This window comes from Triplophysa dalaica, chromosome 10 (assembly GCF_015846415.1).
Source record: "Triplophysa dalaica isolate WHDGS20190420 chromosome 10, ASM1584641v1, whole genome shotgun sequence".
In the NCBI taxonomy this organism is placed as follows: Eukaryota; Metazoa; Chordata; class Actinopteri; order Cypriniformes; family Nemacheilidae; genus Triplophysa; species Triplophysa dalaica.
This window is the reverse complement of record NC_079551.1, coordinates 17,545,185-17,557,290: the sequence shown is the minus strand read 5'-3', so window position 1 is coordinate 17,557,290 and position 12,106 is coordinate 17,545,185. Positions and strand designations below refer to the sequence as shown.

Below are 12,106 nucleotides of genomic sequence, written 5' to 3'. Positions count from 1 at the left end.
GGAAAACAGGTCGACTACAGTGAGAACACAGACCAGTTGCCCAGAAAAAAAATATGTTTTGAAGAAGCCAAGTTGTATAGTAACCTAAAACAAGAAGGTCAGTATCTAAAACTTGTTTGTGGCTGTTTAAAGCAAGCTCTGAAAGTAGCAAGATCAAAGAGTTTAGCAAGCCTTTTAGAAGATTTTCTAGGCTTTAGATGAGCCCCCCCACCCTGAATAAAACAGCAGTTTCTATCCTTCAGTTTGTGGGAATTTCTAAGCAGAACAAGCCGACCGCGTAGGAGAAAGTCCTGCTTGATACCTTCATTCATTCGGCACACTTTGAAAACACAAAGAGACCCAGAGGAAAGAAAGCTCGCAACTCCCACCAGCAACCCTTCATGCTACAAATTACTCTTTCATCTAGTGGCTGATAGGGTGAAAGGTCAAGGTCAAGACCTATCGTGTATTACCTCTCGCCTTTCGGACGGCCATAAAAATCCCTAGTTCCTCGTGGCAGGTGGCTAACAATCACATCGTAATCTGTCGAGAAGCTCGATGTGAGTTCTCGTATGAAGAATAAAGACGAGATCATTCCAAGAAAATGCACGTTTGCTCCATTCCTTCCTACGGCTTTTATACACATGGTTTATGTTATCGTGCGTTGGATATGTTTTCTATACGAAAGAGTCCCTTGAAGACGGTAAAAAGAACCATATGTGAAGTTTTGAAGGAAGGGGAGGGGGAGACTTGCCAGGTTGATTGCTCTCTTAGGGTACGAGGTGGGGCCGCAACATCCCTAATGTTTGTGTATGTTTCCTTGGAAACCTCTGATAGTGCAGCGAGTAGACAGCAGATGTTTTCAAGTGTGTGTGTATATGGGGCGGAGGAGTGGTCATACAAAACTTGTGAGAAAGTGTTCTTGCTCGTGGGGTAATACATCATTCCCTTTCTTTTACACACACACACATAGCGCTTCATTTTCCCGACTACGCAATACCCTTCCAGGAAACAGACGCTCTTTCCTTCATTCAGGCACTCTTTGATTCAGTTGAGCTTTCCAAATGACAAAAAGTTACAAACAAAACAGTCAGACGTTCATGCCAAGTACAGCGGTTCATCCTCATTTCATGAACTCTCATAACCGGCCTCACAATGGTGATGATGTGACTGAGATTAAATTTGTTAGATTGCAACAATGGTATCTGCTGATGTGAATGAGCCTCTTGTTCCCTTCGACTATGAGATATTCATTCTTTTTATTTACACGTCCATTGGCCAGGAATGTTGCAATGACTCCATTGGGACAGTGAGATGGTTATAATTATGTAATAAAGGTTGACTATTCACGGTTTCCTATTCCACTATTTTCTGTAAATTAAACTTAAGTAAACGTTTATCCTTACGTTTAGTTTTGTATTTGTATATGCTTTCAGGTTTGACAAAACCATGTGATATCCACCATCAGGATCTAATTTACTCCAATGAAACGACTCTCTCCCGGGGGTCCTGAACTTGTGTGGTCATGACCGAGTCACAGCAGATCCATGTGATGCATCACCACAAAACAAACATCCTCTTTGTGATTTCATTTATCAGTGTTATCATAAAGTCAGTTCTATTAAACATTAATGGAGGATTCTGGGATCGTTTTATTGTCGGAGAAGGATGTTTTTGTGGGATGGTTATATGTTTGATTATTGATGTTTGGTTTTATTATATGTCTGTGTTTCCATATAGTGGCGGGGGTAGGCATTACACCTTAAAGGGATAGTTCACGTAGTTGTTCGTCATTAGTCGTCCTCATGCCATTCCAGACCTCTTTGGCTTTCTTTCTTCTGCAGAACACAAAAGAAGATATTTAACTGAATGTTGATAACCAAACAACATTGACCCCCATTGACTTCCAATGTATGGACACAAAATCCCTGAGACATTTCTCAAAATATCTTCTGTTGGCCCTTTTCAAGTGATAACCCTGCAAAATTGAACAGGTGCCAACTAGATGACTTTGTGTAGCAAATATGGAGTTTGATTTCACTGCATGTCTGAACGGTTGCCATCTCTATTATTCTGTATTACACAGACTTTTCGCAGCTTTTGTAATGATCAAAAGCGTAGCCTGTGTCTCTTTGTCCTTGGCCATTACATAATTCCTAAACATGAATGAGCAAGCAAGTTAGCAAGCCTAAAATTTGTGTTGGCACTACTTGGTTTGAAAAGGCTTTGAGCCGCGTTGAGAATTGAAAGAGACAAGAATAGCTAATTAAATGTATCTAGATCAGAATGTACGGTGTGATTTTAGACAGGGTTATTCAAGGATAAAATACAGTTTCAGTCTGCTGGTTTTTAATTTCTTCTTTGCTGGTTGGTTACTTTATAGATCATTTCACCCCATATCTTGATATGTGCATAATGGTATTCATATGGAAAAGTCTATTTCTTCTTAAGTTTGAAGAAAACTTGTTTAGTTTAAATAAATAATCTGGTTGTGTTTATAGTTCATTAGACTCTCATTTCAAATGAGCAAGTAAAATCCTGTTTGTAATTGAAGTCTTTTATGTGCCCTGCAGTTAAGGAGAATATCTGAAATGGATTAGATTCAGTCAATCGGAAATGAGTTTTGAAAAATGTAAACGTTCAAGGTAAAAGTGTTTTCCGGTAATCAAACACGCCGTCATGGAGAGGTCATCCATGAATGAAAACTACAACATTTAGGTAACACCGTCACTCTCCACTTCTGATCTTGGTCAAGCTGCATCCGCTGTTATCGGAAAAGCTGGTACACCTTCCAGGAAGTTTTACCTTTTACACCCTGACAGGGTCGGAGTTCTGTGATGTAACGCCACTTTTATCTATGGTTAAACTTGTCGGTATCTGCTTGAGGTTGCGTTGATATTGTTTTGTACAGGTTCCGCATTCTTTAGACTTTCTAATTGAGCATTACCATGGCAGCTATTAACTGTTATCATCAGAAGGAATCCGAAATATGAAAACATATGATAGAGGTCTGGTTATCCGCTTTGTGCGTGTTTTCTGGTTGGCCAATCCGCATGTTATGCTTCCTTCACTTGGGGAATTTGTTGGGGCAATCGAGTCGTTCTGCTGTTCGGGAACTGTATTGTTACAGACGGATCTTGGCATGCACTGTCTGATGCATCAGCCCTGAGCTTGAGTTACAAACAGAAGATTTAGATACTGATATAAGAGAATACACATTGGGTTCAGATTCATTTGAACTCAAACCCCTGAAGATGACAATGCAAGCTCAATGAAATGGAAATTGAAGTTTGGTTTAAAAAGTAAAATTACAGGAAAAGACTGGAAATTTACAAGAAAAACATTTGCTTTTACATGATCAAATTTCTGCCAGAAAATGTATGTTTTGTGCATATTTTTTTAACAGTGTAGCCCCATTCACACTAGTAAGCATATAATAATGATGATTATAAGTTGTTCAATCAATTCAAACCACACAAAGACACAAGTACAAAGCTACCTGCAATTTTGTGTTTTAAACTAAGATTTGTTTATTAAGGCAAAAAGTTACAAAAGTATGTAAAAAAAGTATTGTATTTGCTTTGTGTGAGCTACGGACAAAATTTTACGTCATTGAGTGAATCTTTCCTTCTGCCATGCATGGACAATAAATCTGTTAATCTCTTCAAAGTCATAACCTAAAGTTAAAGTTAGTTCAAGAAAAGTTCAGAACAACAACAAAAGCAAAACCCACTGTGTCAAGCAAGCATTTGTCATCCCTTGACCTTTTCTCATTCATTGACGGTGAGAAACTTGACCTTGCCGAATGTCAAAGTGATGTACACACCCCCAAATCTCCAATCTATCCCTCAGGTTGCTTGTTACTTTCCCTTTATCTGGCTAAGAAAACAACATGATTTTCAGACCCTTTCCTTATTGATAGGTAATTCAATAAACTCCTATGATTTTGTGTGGATTGTAATGTTTGCACTCACCCATCTAACTTCACCGCTATACAAGTTTTTTTATGGATTTCTGTGGCTCAATCTCTAAGTCAACAACATTGACCCCGTTCACAAGTGTGTGTTTGTGTATTTATGTTCCTCTGAAATGCTTAAGATCACCAGTTTAATGAGCTCATCTCTGTTCAAAGTTGAAGTCCAGGTTTAGTTCACGTGTCGCTGAATGTGTGTGATAGAGTTGTTCAGCATACACTGCTTGCATTGTTCAAACCTCAGGCCTGGTTAAATATTAGCCTGTAGCCACAATGATTCTGCCCCTCCCTGATGGCTTTTACAAAGCCGAACGACGCTCTGATGAAACATGAGAGATGATGGCCTGATTTGATGTGACAACACTTGTGTGTGAAAATCTGCATCCCCTTTACTAAAGGCAAGAGTGGGTTATATTTAGTTTTATCTGTGCCAACAATGGTTGTCAAAGTAAAGAGGGCGTTTAGTATTGGGGTCTGACACCAGTCAAAGTGCAAACAACGTTATAGGATGTTGCACAGAACTGCAAGTTGTGCAATTCACAATTGGTGTCTAGCAGGGAATCACTTTTATGTATTTGTTGCATTTTTTTTTACAATGCATTTCTTGCAATCGTACATTTTGCATATGTAAGTGATAGTGAATTGTGTCTCTTTGCGCAATGACGCGCTGCCTCCAACATAGGTGCACAAAAGTACACAACTGCACCTGTTGCATCGGTATTGCTCAATTCTTATAGTAGGCAGAGAGAATGAAAGGGAGAAATATCAGGACATAGTCTCCATAAAAGATTTAAACTTCATTTCAGGCCAGACACCAGACGCATTATTTCCACTCTGTTTCGGTGGTTCTCCTCTGTGTCCTCTGACTGTCGATCACATTGATTATCCTCCCACCGCTCTGTCAAGCACTGTCTCATGGAAAGCATTTATTTATAGTGTGTCTGAATCTGTCTTTCTGTGCCATTGAATATTTCTTTCGTCTGAATGAATGAATTTATTGCTTCTATTCACTTTTAACCAGTGACGGAGAAGAGCTTATCGTATCCAAATGACGCCATTAATGGTCGGTTGAATACACAGTTTCTGCCAATCTCATATTAATCTTGAGTACCTATAGAGAAGTATTGCATACATCGTGTCTTCGAAGAGTATTTAGTTTGATCACATTCATAAAAGATAGAATAAGTCTACGATTATGTCAGAAAACAGACCATCTCCTGGGGGTGTGCAGGGGTAGGAACTAAATCACGAGCACACAGTAGATCAATATAAGTTTGTGTTGTTTACATTATACATGTACGTGCGATTGCCAAAAAAACACAGACATATGACTTAGTTTCACTTACAGCGTGCGGATCATGACGGGCATATTTTAGTGCTTGGACAACTCCATCTATCAGTTTCAAACGATCTGCAAATCCAGCGTTATATATTGATTATATACAATGACATCCAACACTGAAGTGCCGTGAACAAACAAACACACCTCAACTTCTCTCACTATCGCTAGAGTAACAAGCTGCAGCAGCAGGGCCATCATACATCTTGATGGTAAACGGGTCTTCCTCGCTCGTCGGTTGATGCCTTGGCGGGCTTTTTCTTTCGCCTTGCCGTGGGCGTGCTTTTCCGGGAGAATTGCCCAATAAGGGACTAAGAAAAGTTGTTACGTAACAGTTTTTCATGTTCGAAAAAAACTTTCCAAAACCTACACGTACCTTGGGGAATTGAATCGAGCACAGAAATGGTAAGTCATACGTTTTTTGACAAATTGACCATGTTTAGCATGAGAAGCCAGCAGCTTTAACATTGAAAAGAAGTCAGAATGAAAGAAACGGCGTTAAATCACCAGTATTTAAAAGCATTTTTTGAGTTTTGCTCACCATATAAGGTTCATTAGAATGATTCTAGAATATTTTAAGCGGTTGCCAGGGTGTTGCTTGGTGAATTCTTACAGGTCAAAAAAGTTGACCACATGGCTTCAAAATATTACTAGGTATGACTTGTTTTAGTGTCTTTTAGGTTGACGGTTGTGAAATGGAGCTCTTAGAAAAGTTGTTGGAGGAAAAGATCATTTTAAGGAAGGAATTGTTTTTCGGTGTCTTTAAAACGAAGATTTCAAACTGAGATTGCAACTTAAATATCCGCAAGCACAGAATCTTGCAGGAGTTAGTTTACACAAGTTGTTGGTCAATCACAGACACTGAACACACCTCTTTACCCACAAGAGTAACAGGATTTCACAACTTCTACACACTTCTTGCGTATTTGTGATTTTGACCTCTGTGTGTCGTTTAAACCTATTTTCGTGTACAGAACGGGCAGAGCAACGTCTTCCACAGGTCCTTGAGACTCCTGTTCTAGATAGGAATGATGTTACTCATACCACACACTGACAAACACAGGCGCATTGACTGCGGGAAGTATGTAGGTTATCAGATAGGTCCTTATCTGTATGTGAGACTAACCATCTCAGACACTAGACGGCAAGTTACGGGAATGATGGTGGGGCCCAGTGCGATTTTATATTTCTTAATCTTTATTTTCAAAAGAAATATTCCAGGTTCAATGAAACTCATCTCACATTTTGAATAAACAAATAATTGTGTTCACCCAGCGGTGGACCTACATTGGGTGGTGGCTGATGACAAAGTATTACCGAGGGTTTACGCCTCGTATGCAGGTGCTGATCAATATTTCTGAAACGATCTGAAAACTAAATACTTGTTTGTCTCTTTCCGAAAATGTGTGTTCATTTTAAGAGTGTGAATATGTTTGGTGATAATCAACACGGTGCGCCAGATGGTGTAGATAAAATTTAACTTGTATTAAACCCGGAACAGGTGGTTTGCAAAGCGTCTTTTAAAAGTTTATTAGTTTAGTGTAATGTCTGATGACTGGATATCTCGTTTTTTCTTCAAATTGGACATAAATTGGACAGAATCGACAATTATGTTTTAATATTATGTATAATATAATGATTCATTAGTGTCCTGTGTGTGGTTGTTTGTGTATTAAATATGAGAATATTCCGTAAAGTTTCTCTCTCTCTCTCTCTCTCTCTCTCTCTCTCTCTCACACGCACGCACGCACGCACACACACACACTGACCTTTAATTTTTCAAACCGGACACAAAGGGGCGGTGCACACATGCGAGCCTGCGCTCTGATTGGTTGGTTGGGTTTGTGGGCCGGATTAGTTGGTCACATGATCGCTTCAGTTTCTCTCTGCTACAGCGGCAGCAGAAGATATTCACGGACACAGTCTCGCATGCAAACACACACTTACACACTTACACACGCGCTACAGCTGAAATCCCTTTTTACGGGAGTGGAGGAGAGTCGCTGTGTGGGAGTTTCCCCTTGCGCTGTGTTCGGAGGATTTTACTGGCCGATTGTGGAGTTTCGGAGCCGTTTTATCGAGTTTAACCTCTTGAGGTAATCTGGGATTCACGAGGCGGGAATGAGAGAGATGCGCTCGAGCGCTTACGGGACTTTCACTCTGTGAGGAGCAAACAGGTGAGTTTAACTGTAGCTAAATAGACACAACCACACGTTTTTATCTTGTCTATACTAAGTTACCGTTTAACAAAGTTTAGGGGCGAAAAGTGAATCACATAATTCTTGAATCTCGCCGTTTGTGCTATAAAATGAACTTTGTAAAATAAACGCGTTTGAAATTCCCACATTCATGCATGAACATAGTCTGTGTATCTTAAACTAGAACATTATTGTCAAAACCTCATTTAGATAACTACCGTTTAACGGGGTCTCGCGTTTGTTTTCAACGCGTGCACGCGCACACGCCCCTCGCTGGACACTCCGCTATTCTGCGCGCGAGACTCTTTCCTGAGATTGAAATGTGAGTTGCGCGTCCTATTTTTAGTGCTTCTAAAGATAAAGAGAGAAATATCACGACATAATTATGATGTGGGAGAGGAGGCATAGTGCGTACTCAAGGACCCTAAAGTTATGTAACACTTATGCCACGCTTTGTATGTACGGATGCCTAGGCGTTAGATGAGAAACGAATTTGGCTAAATGACGACATTTCTAAGAAAAGTTGTGTTGAAAGGTGTAGCATCAATTGCTTGCACATGTCACTTGGTTATGTGTATATTTTTATCTGGTTTAATGTTATTGATACCCGAGTAGTTACTGTGCAGTGATCCAGTCGATTTTAAAAAGGCTTGCACAGTCCTTGCCTGTGTTTTACCTGTGCACACAGCCTTTTAGTCACTAAACTATTAAATATGTGTTTCCAAAAATGTTGAGGTTAATGTCAAGTCTTTACGGCTCTTCGTAATAACAACGGACAGTCTGACCTTCTCTTTTTCATATGTGATATTTTCTTGCCTCGTTTTGTGGTTGTGAAGGTTTGTGTCTACGCAGCCGCACAATGAGGCATTGACTGTACAGGACGCTCTTGTGACTCGTATTGCTGCCTGCCCCCCTTTGCGTACTTGTTGTCTTGTGCGCCTATTGTATTACTGGTGTCAGTCCATGTATGTGTCATTGAAGCACTGTTGTCTCCCTGCATATTTATGAAATCCTGCACATAAGTTCATTACTGCTTGTTGTCAGAGAGAGAACAGCTGTTATTGTGTGGATTGAGGAGCCCCCCCGCCTCTTTCTCCACATTTCATTCAAACTTCGTTTTCCCTCCACACACCCACTTTCCCAGAACAGACCAATTTTAAACCACCAGCATGTCCCAGATGGACGTATTGATTTTCATAACTGAAATTGACAGACTGGGTTATATAATTTATGAACATCTGCTCCCTATCAGATTTTAATTCTGTGGTGCGTTTCATTTCCAGCAGATGGTGGACGTTTTTTTAGAGGGATAGTTGACACAAAATGGTTAACGTTTAAATGGTTTGGTCAACCTCATGTCGATACAATCGCTTAAAATCACTCTATTTCTTTGATGGTACACAACATACATGACCAGAGCCAGCATACTTAGTCTTTACAACTTGTGCACTATACTCCAACAATGCATTCAAGCAAATGTTTTATTTCTCGGCGTACAATCTCCAGTTGAGAAAAGTACTGTTAAATCGCAGTGTTTTCAAAGAAGACATTGTCTGATAATATCCTCACACCTGTTGTTTATCTCATTGTATTTTTTAGTTCTACCTTTCAGGCTTGGCAGCATTATGCCTCTGTTTTGTGTGGGTGTGTCGGTTGTCGTCATCTTTCAGCACACAACAGTTGTTGCCAACCATTCGACTTGAATATTGCATCATAAATGAAACGTTTAATCTGGCTGTGTACGCGTATGGTTTGTTTTCCCGAATGCGTAATAAACCTAAGCGCTGTCGCCTTAAACTCCTCCTGTTCGTGCTGCAGTTGGGGTGGTCATATGTTTTCCGAGCTTCGATTTGAGTCAGTTTGTGCTGGTGAATGGTTCTCACAGCTTTAATTTTACTTTGTAAGTGTTTATGTAGCTCAGTTGATTGGTCATGGGGCTTGCAACGCTAACGCCATGGGTTTGAATTGAGATCAAATGTTTACCTTATGTTGCTTTGGAGAAAAAGTGCTTTCGTTTTGCCCCTTGTTGACTTGGGTTTGTGCCCTGTGTGTGTGTGTGTTTCTGGCAAAGCTGTGTCTCTCTAATCTCAAACATCTTTCCAAGTGCCATTTGACCCGAATGAGAAGCTTAGCAACGTACAACAGAGAAAAGAAGCTCCCTCCGTCCCCCCCCCCAGTATGAGTCAGAGGGCTGGCGTGAATGCATTGGGAAAGAAAGGAAGAGAGATACAGGTGAAGCTTTTTACTGTGGCTTGGTTATGGCTGACCCAGGCTGCCAGGAAAGGAGTGAAACCAAAACCATCCCATTAGAATAATATATATGCTTTTAGTGATGTTTACTAAAGTAAGCATCCCTTTTACTACTGGTAATGCTTAGGGCGTGGGATTTTAATAAAGTCCTCAAGCCCTAAGTTTTACACTGGTGCAGCAGAACCATTGTCCCAAAACATTCGTTGTATTAACAAATAATGGATGACACTGTGCAGCTTGTTACGGAGAGATGATCTTCACGTAATGGATTGTCTCATTATTCTCTAACAATTACATTTATATGCCCCATCTGAAGAAATATAGCACTCCTGTCAATTTTAATTCTCAATAATTTTATTCACACAGCAGTGAATGAGAGACATCTACATGGCAGGGACTGTAATGCGTGTGTTAGCAAAACAGAGTATTGACTAAACCTGATAGTGTTCACCTCCTGTTGGTTGACCTGACGCCACCCTTCGCTGTTGGCGGGATGGCCCCTTTTCGTTCTCTGTCTTTTTGTAGAGGATAAACAAAGCCAAAGTCCAATGGGAATAGTGATACTCTCAGCAGGTGAGTTTAGCTAATGTGCAACAGTTTTGGGATTTTATTGATCGGTGGATTTAGAGGTGTGTGTGTGTGTCTTGGGGCGGGTAATTGTGAAAAAGTAATTCATTAGTAGTTACTAATTACATATCCAACGGTGTAATTAGATTACTGTACAAATTACTCTCTCCAAAAAGTATTTAATTTCTTATTACCAATTACTTCATATCTTATATCAACCTTGATTAGTTAAGTGATTTAGGGATAGACTTGAAGCATCTCTTTTTAATTCATTCAAATAAATAGTATAAAACATATAGTATAATTAATTGATCAAAGAATTACAAATGTGAGAAATATACATTAAAGCACAGATCTAATGTTAGACTTGGAATTTTATATCAATTCCACTATTGCATAAACAGTATTTAGTTTAATTACATCAGAAGTAACCGATGTAATTAAATTACAGAAAAAAATAAGAGTAATCCCTCACTTTCATTTTTCAAGGGAAAGTAATTGAATTACAGTAACTTATTACTTAGTAACTAGTTACACCCAACACTGCCTGGGGCAGATCGAGACTGCTTTGCCTGCCAAATAAGAGTTTGCGAACTGCACACACTTCCTTTCTCGAGTCACTTGATCCAGTGAGTGAGCGTGACGTGAAATCTCTCTTTCTCTCCCCAGGTGTAGAATAGAGCCTGAAGTACAATAGAGATGAGCGGAGAGCCGAGACAGGGGGTGGTGACGACCCCTCCCCCTCCCAGCGTGGGGCCGAAGGAGAGCTATTTCGACCGCATCGACGAGAACGACCCCGAGTACCTGCGTGCACGCAACATGTCGCCGGACCTGCGACAGGACTTCAACATGATGGACCAAAAGAAAAGAGTCACCCAAATTCTAAAGAGTCCAGTAAGTTAACACACAATCAAGTGTCTTCTGCACTTTAAACTTTTGTGTCTTGCGTATACCAGCTGTACTGGCAAAAAAAAGAAATTGCCGTAGTTTGATACACCCCCTTCCCCCAAGCCAGATGCTGCTCAGTTTTTTTTTAAACGGATGAGCAATGTTGTTTGGCTCTCGTTTTACATTACACCACTGTACAGGGATGTTTTTCCACTTTCCACAAACAGATTTGATCTTCAAGGATGTGCTTTTTGCTAAATGTTTACTTATAGGTTTTATAGGCTGGCTCCGGCCATGTGGTTCAGAATAGACACCATACCACCGCGAACATTTGCGTTCGACGTTTGGCACGACTTCTGAAGCTTTGTTTTGAACCTGGGTGGTTGCACCTTACAGTGCCTCTCCATTACCTATTAAAGATTTATGGTTGTTTTCTTTGGTTTGTCATCACGTTAATTGTGTGTTTGTCATCACGTTAATTGTATGTTTGTGTATTTGATGTGATGTTTTGAATTACTTAATCATACAACACGATCTACAACAAAACCACAGCTGCACCACCATAACAAAACTTGTCTGGAAGACCACACCTTTATTACACACACATACACGCTCGCTCGCTTTAAAGATGAAATCCGTGACTCAATCACTAATGTTGACCCCCTGATTTACAGAAAAGGGAGATTATAGCAAACGCAGCATTGAAGATTACAGTAAACACACTGGGGAGATTAATGTTAACATACTGAACAGATTACAATCCTGCAGACATTTCAGCAAAACACATACTGCGTTTAAAGGAATGTTCCGGGTTAAAAAACAAGTTAAGCTTTAACGACAGGATCCGTGACATGCTGTCGATTGCAAAAAAAATAGTTCCTTCAGTTTGTAAAACAAAACTGTAGAATCAAC

The 12,106-nt window shown here is 40.0% G+C and overlaps 1 protein-coding gene across 4 annotated transcripts in view; it reads left to right on the top strand.

Moving 5' to 3' along the window:
* add3a (adducin 3 (gamma) a) overlaps nt 1–12,106 on the top strand; it is a 79,424-nt gene that overhangs the window by 47,760 nt on the left and 19,558 nt on the right. For 2 of the 4 annotated variants that reach the window (XM_056759919.1, XM_056759916.1), the window contains exons 1-2: nt 7,178–7,468; nt 10,976–11,200. In XM_056759919.1, coding sequence (XP_056615897.1) covers nt 11,006–11,200 — 195 coding nt within the window. In that variant the 5' untranslated portion in view covers nt 7,178–7,468; nt 10,976–11,005. Of the gene's footprint in view, nt 1–7,177; nt 7,469–10,975; nt 11,201–12,106 lie in introns of those variants that run through there. The other 2 variants (XM_056759917.1, XM_056759918.1) reach the window with 1 other exon arrangement.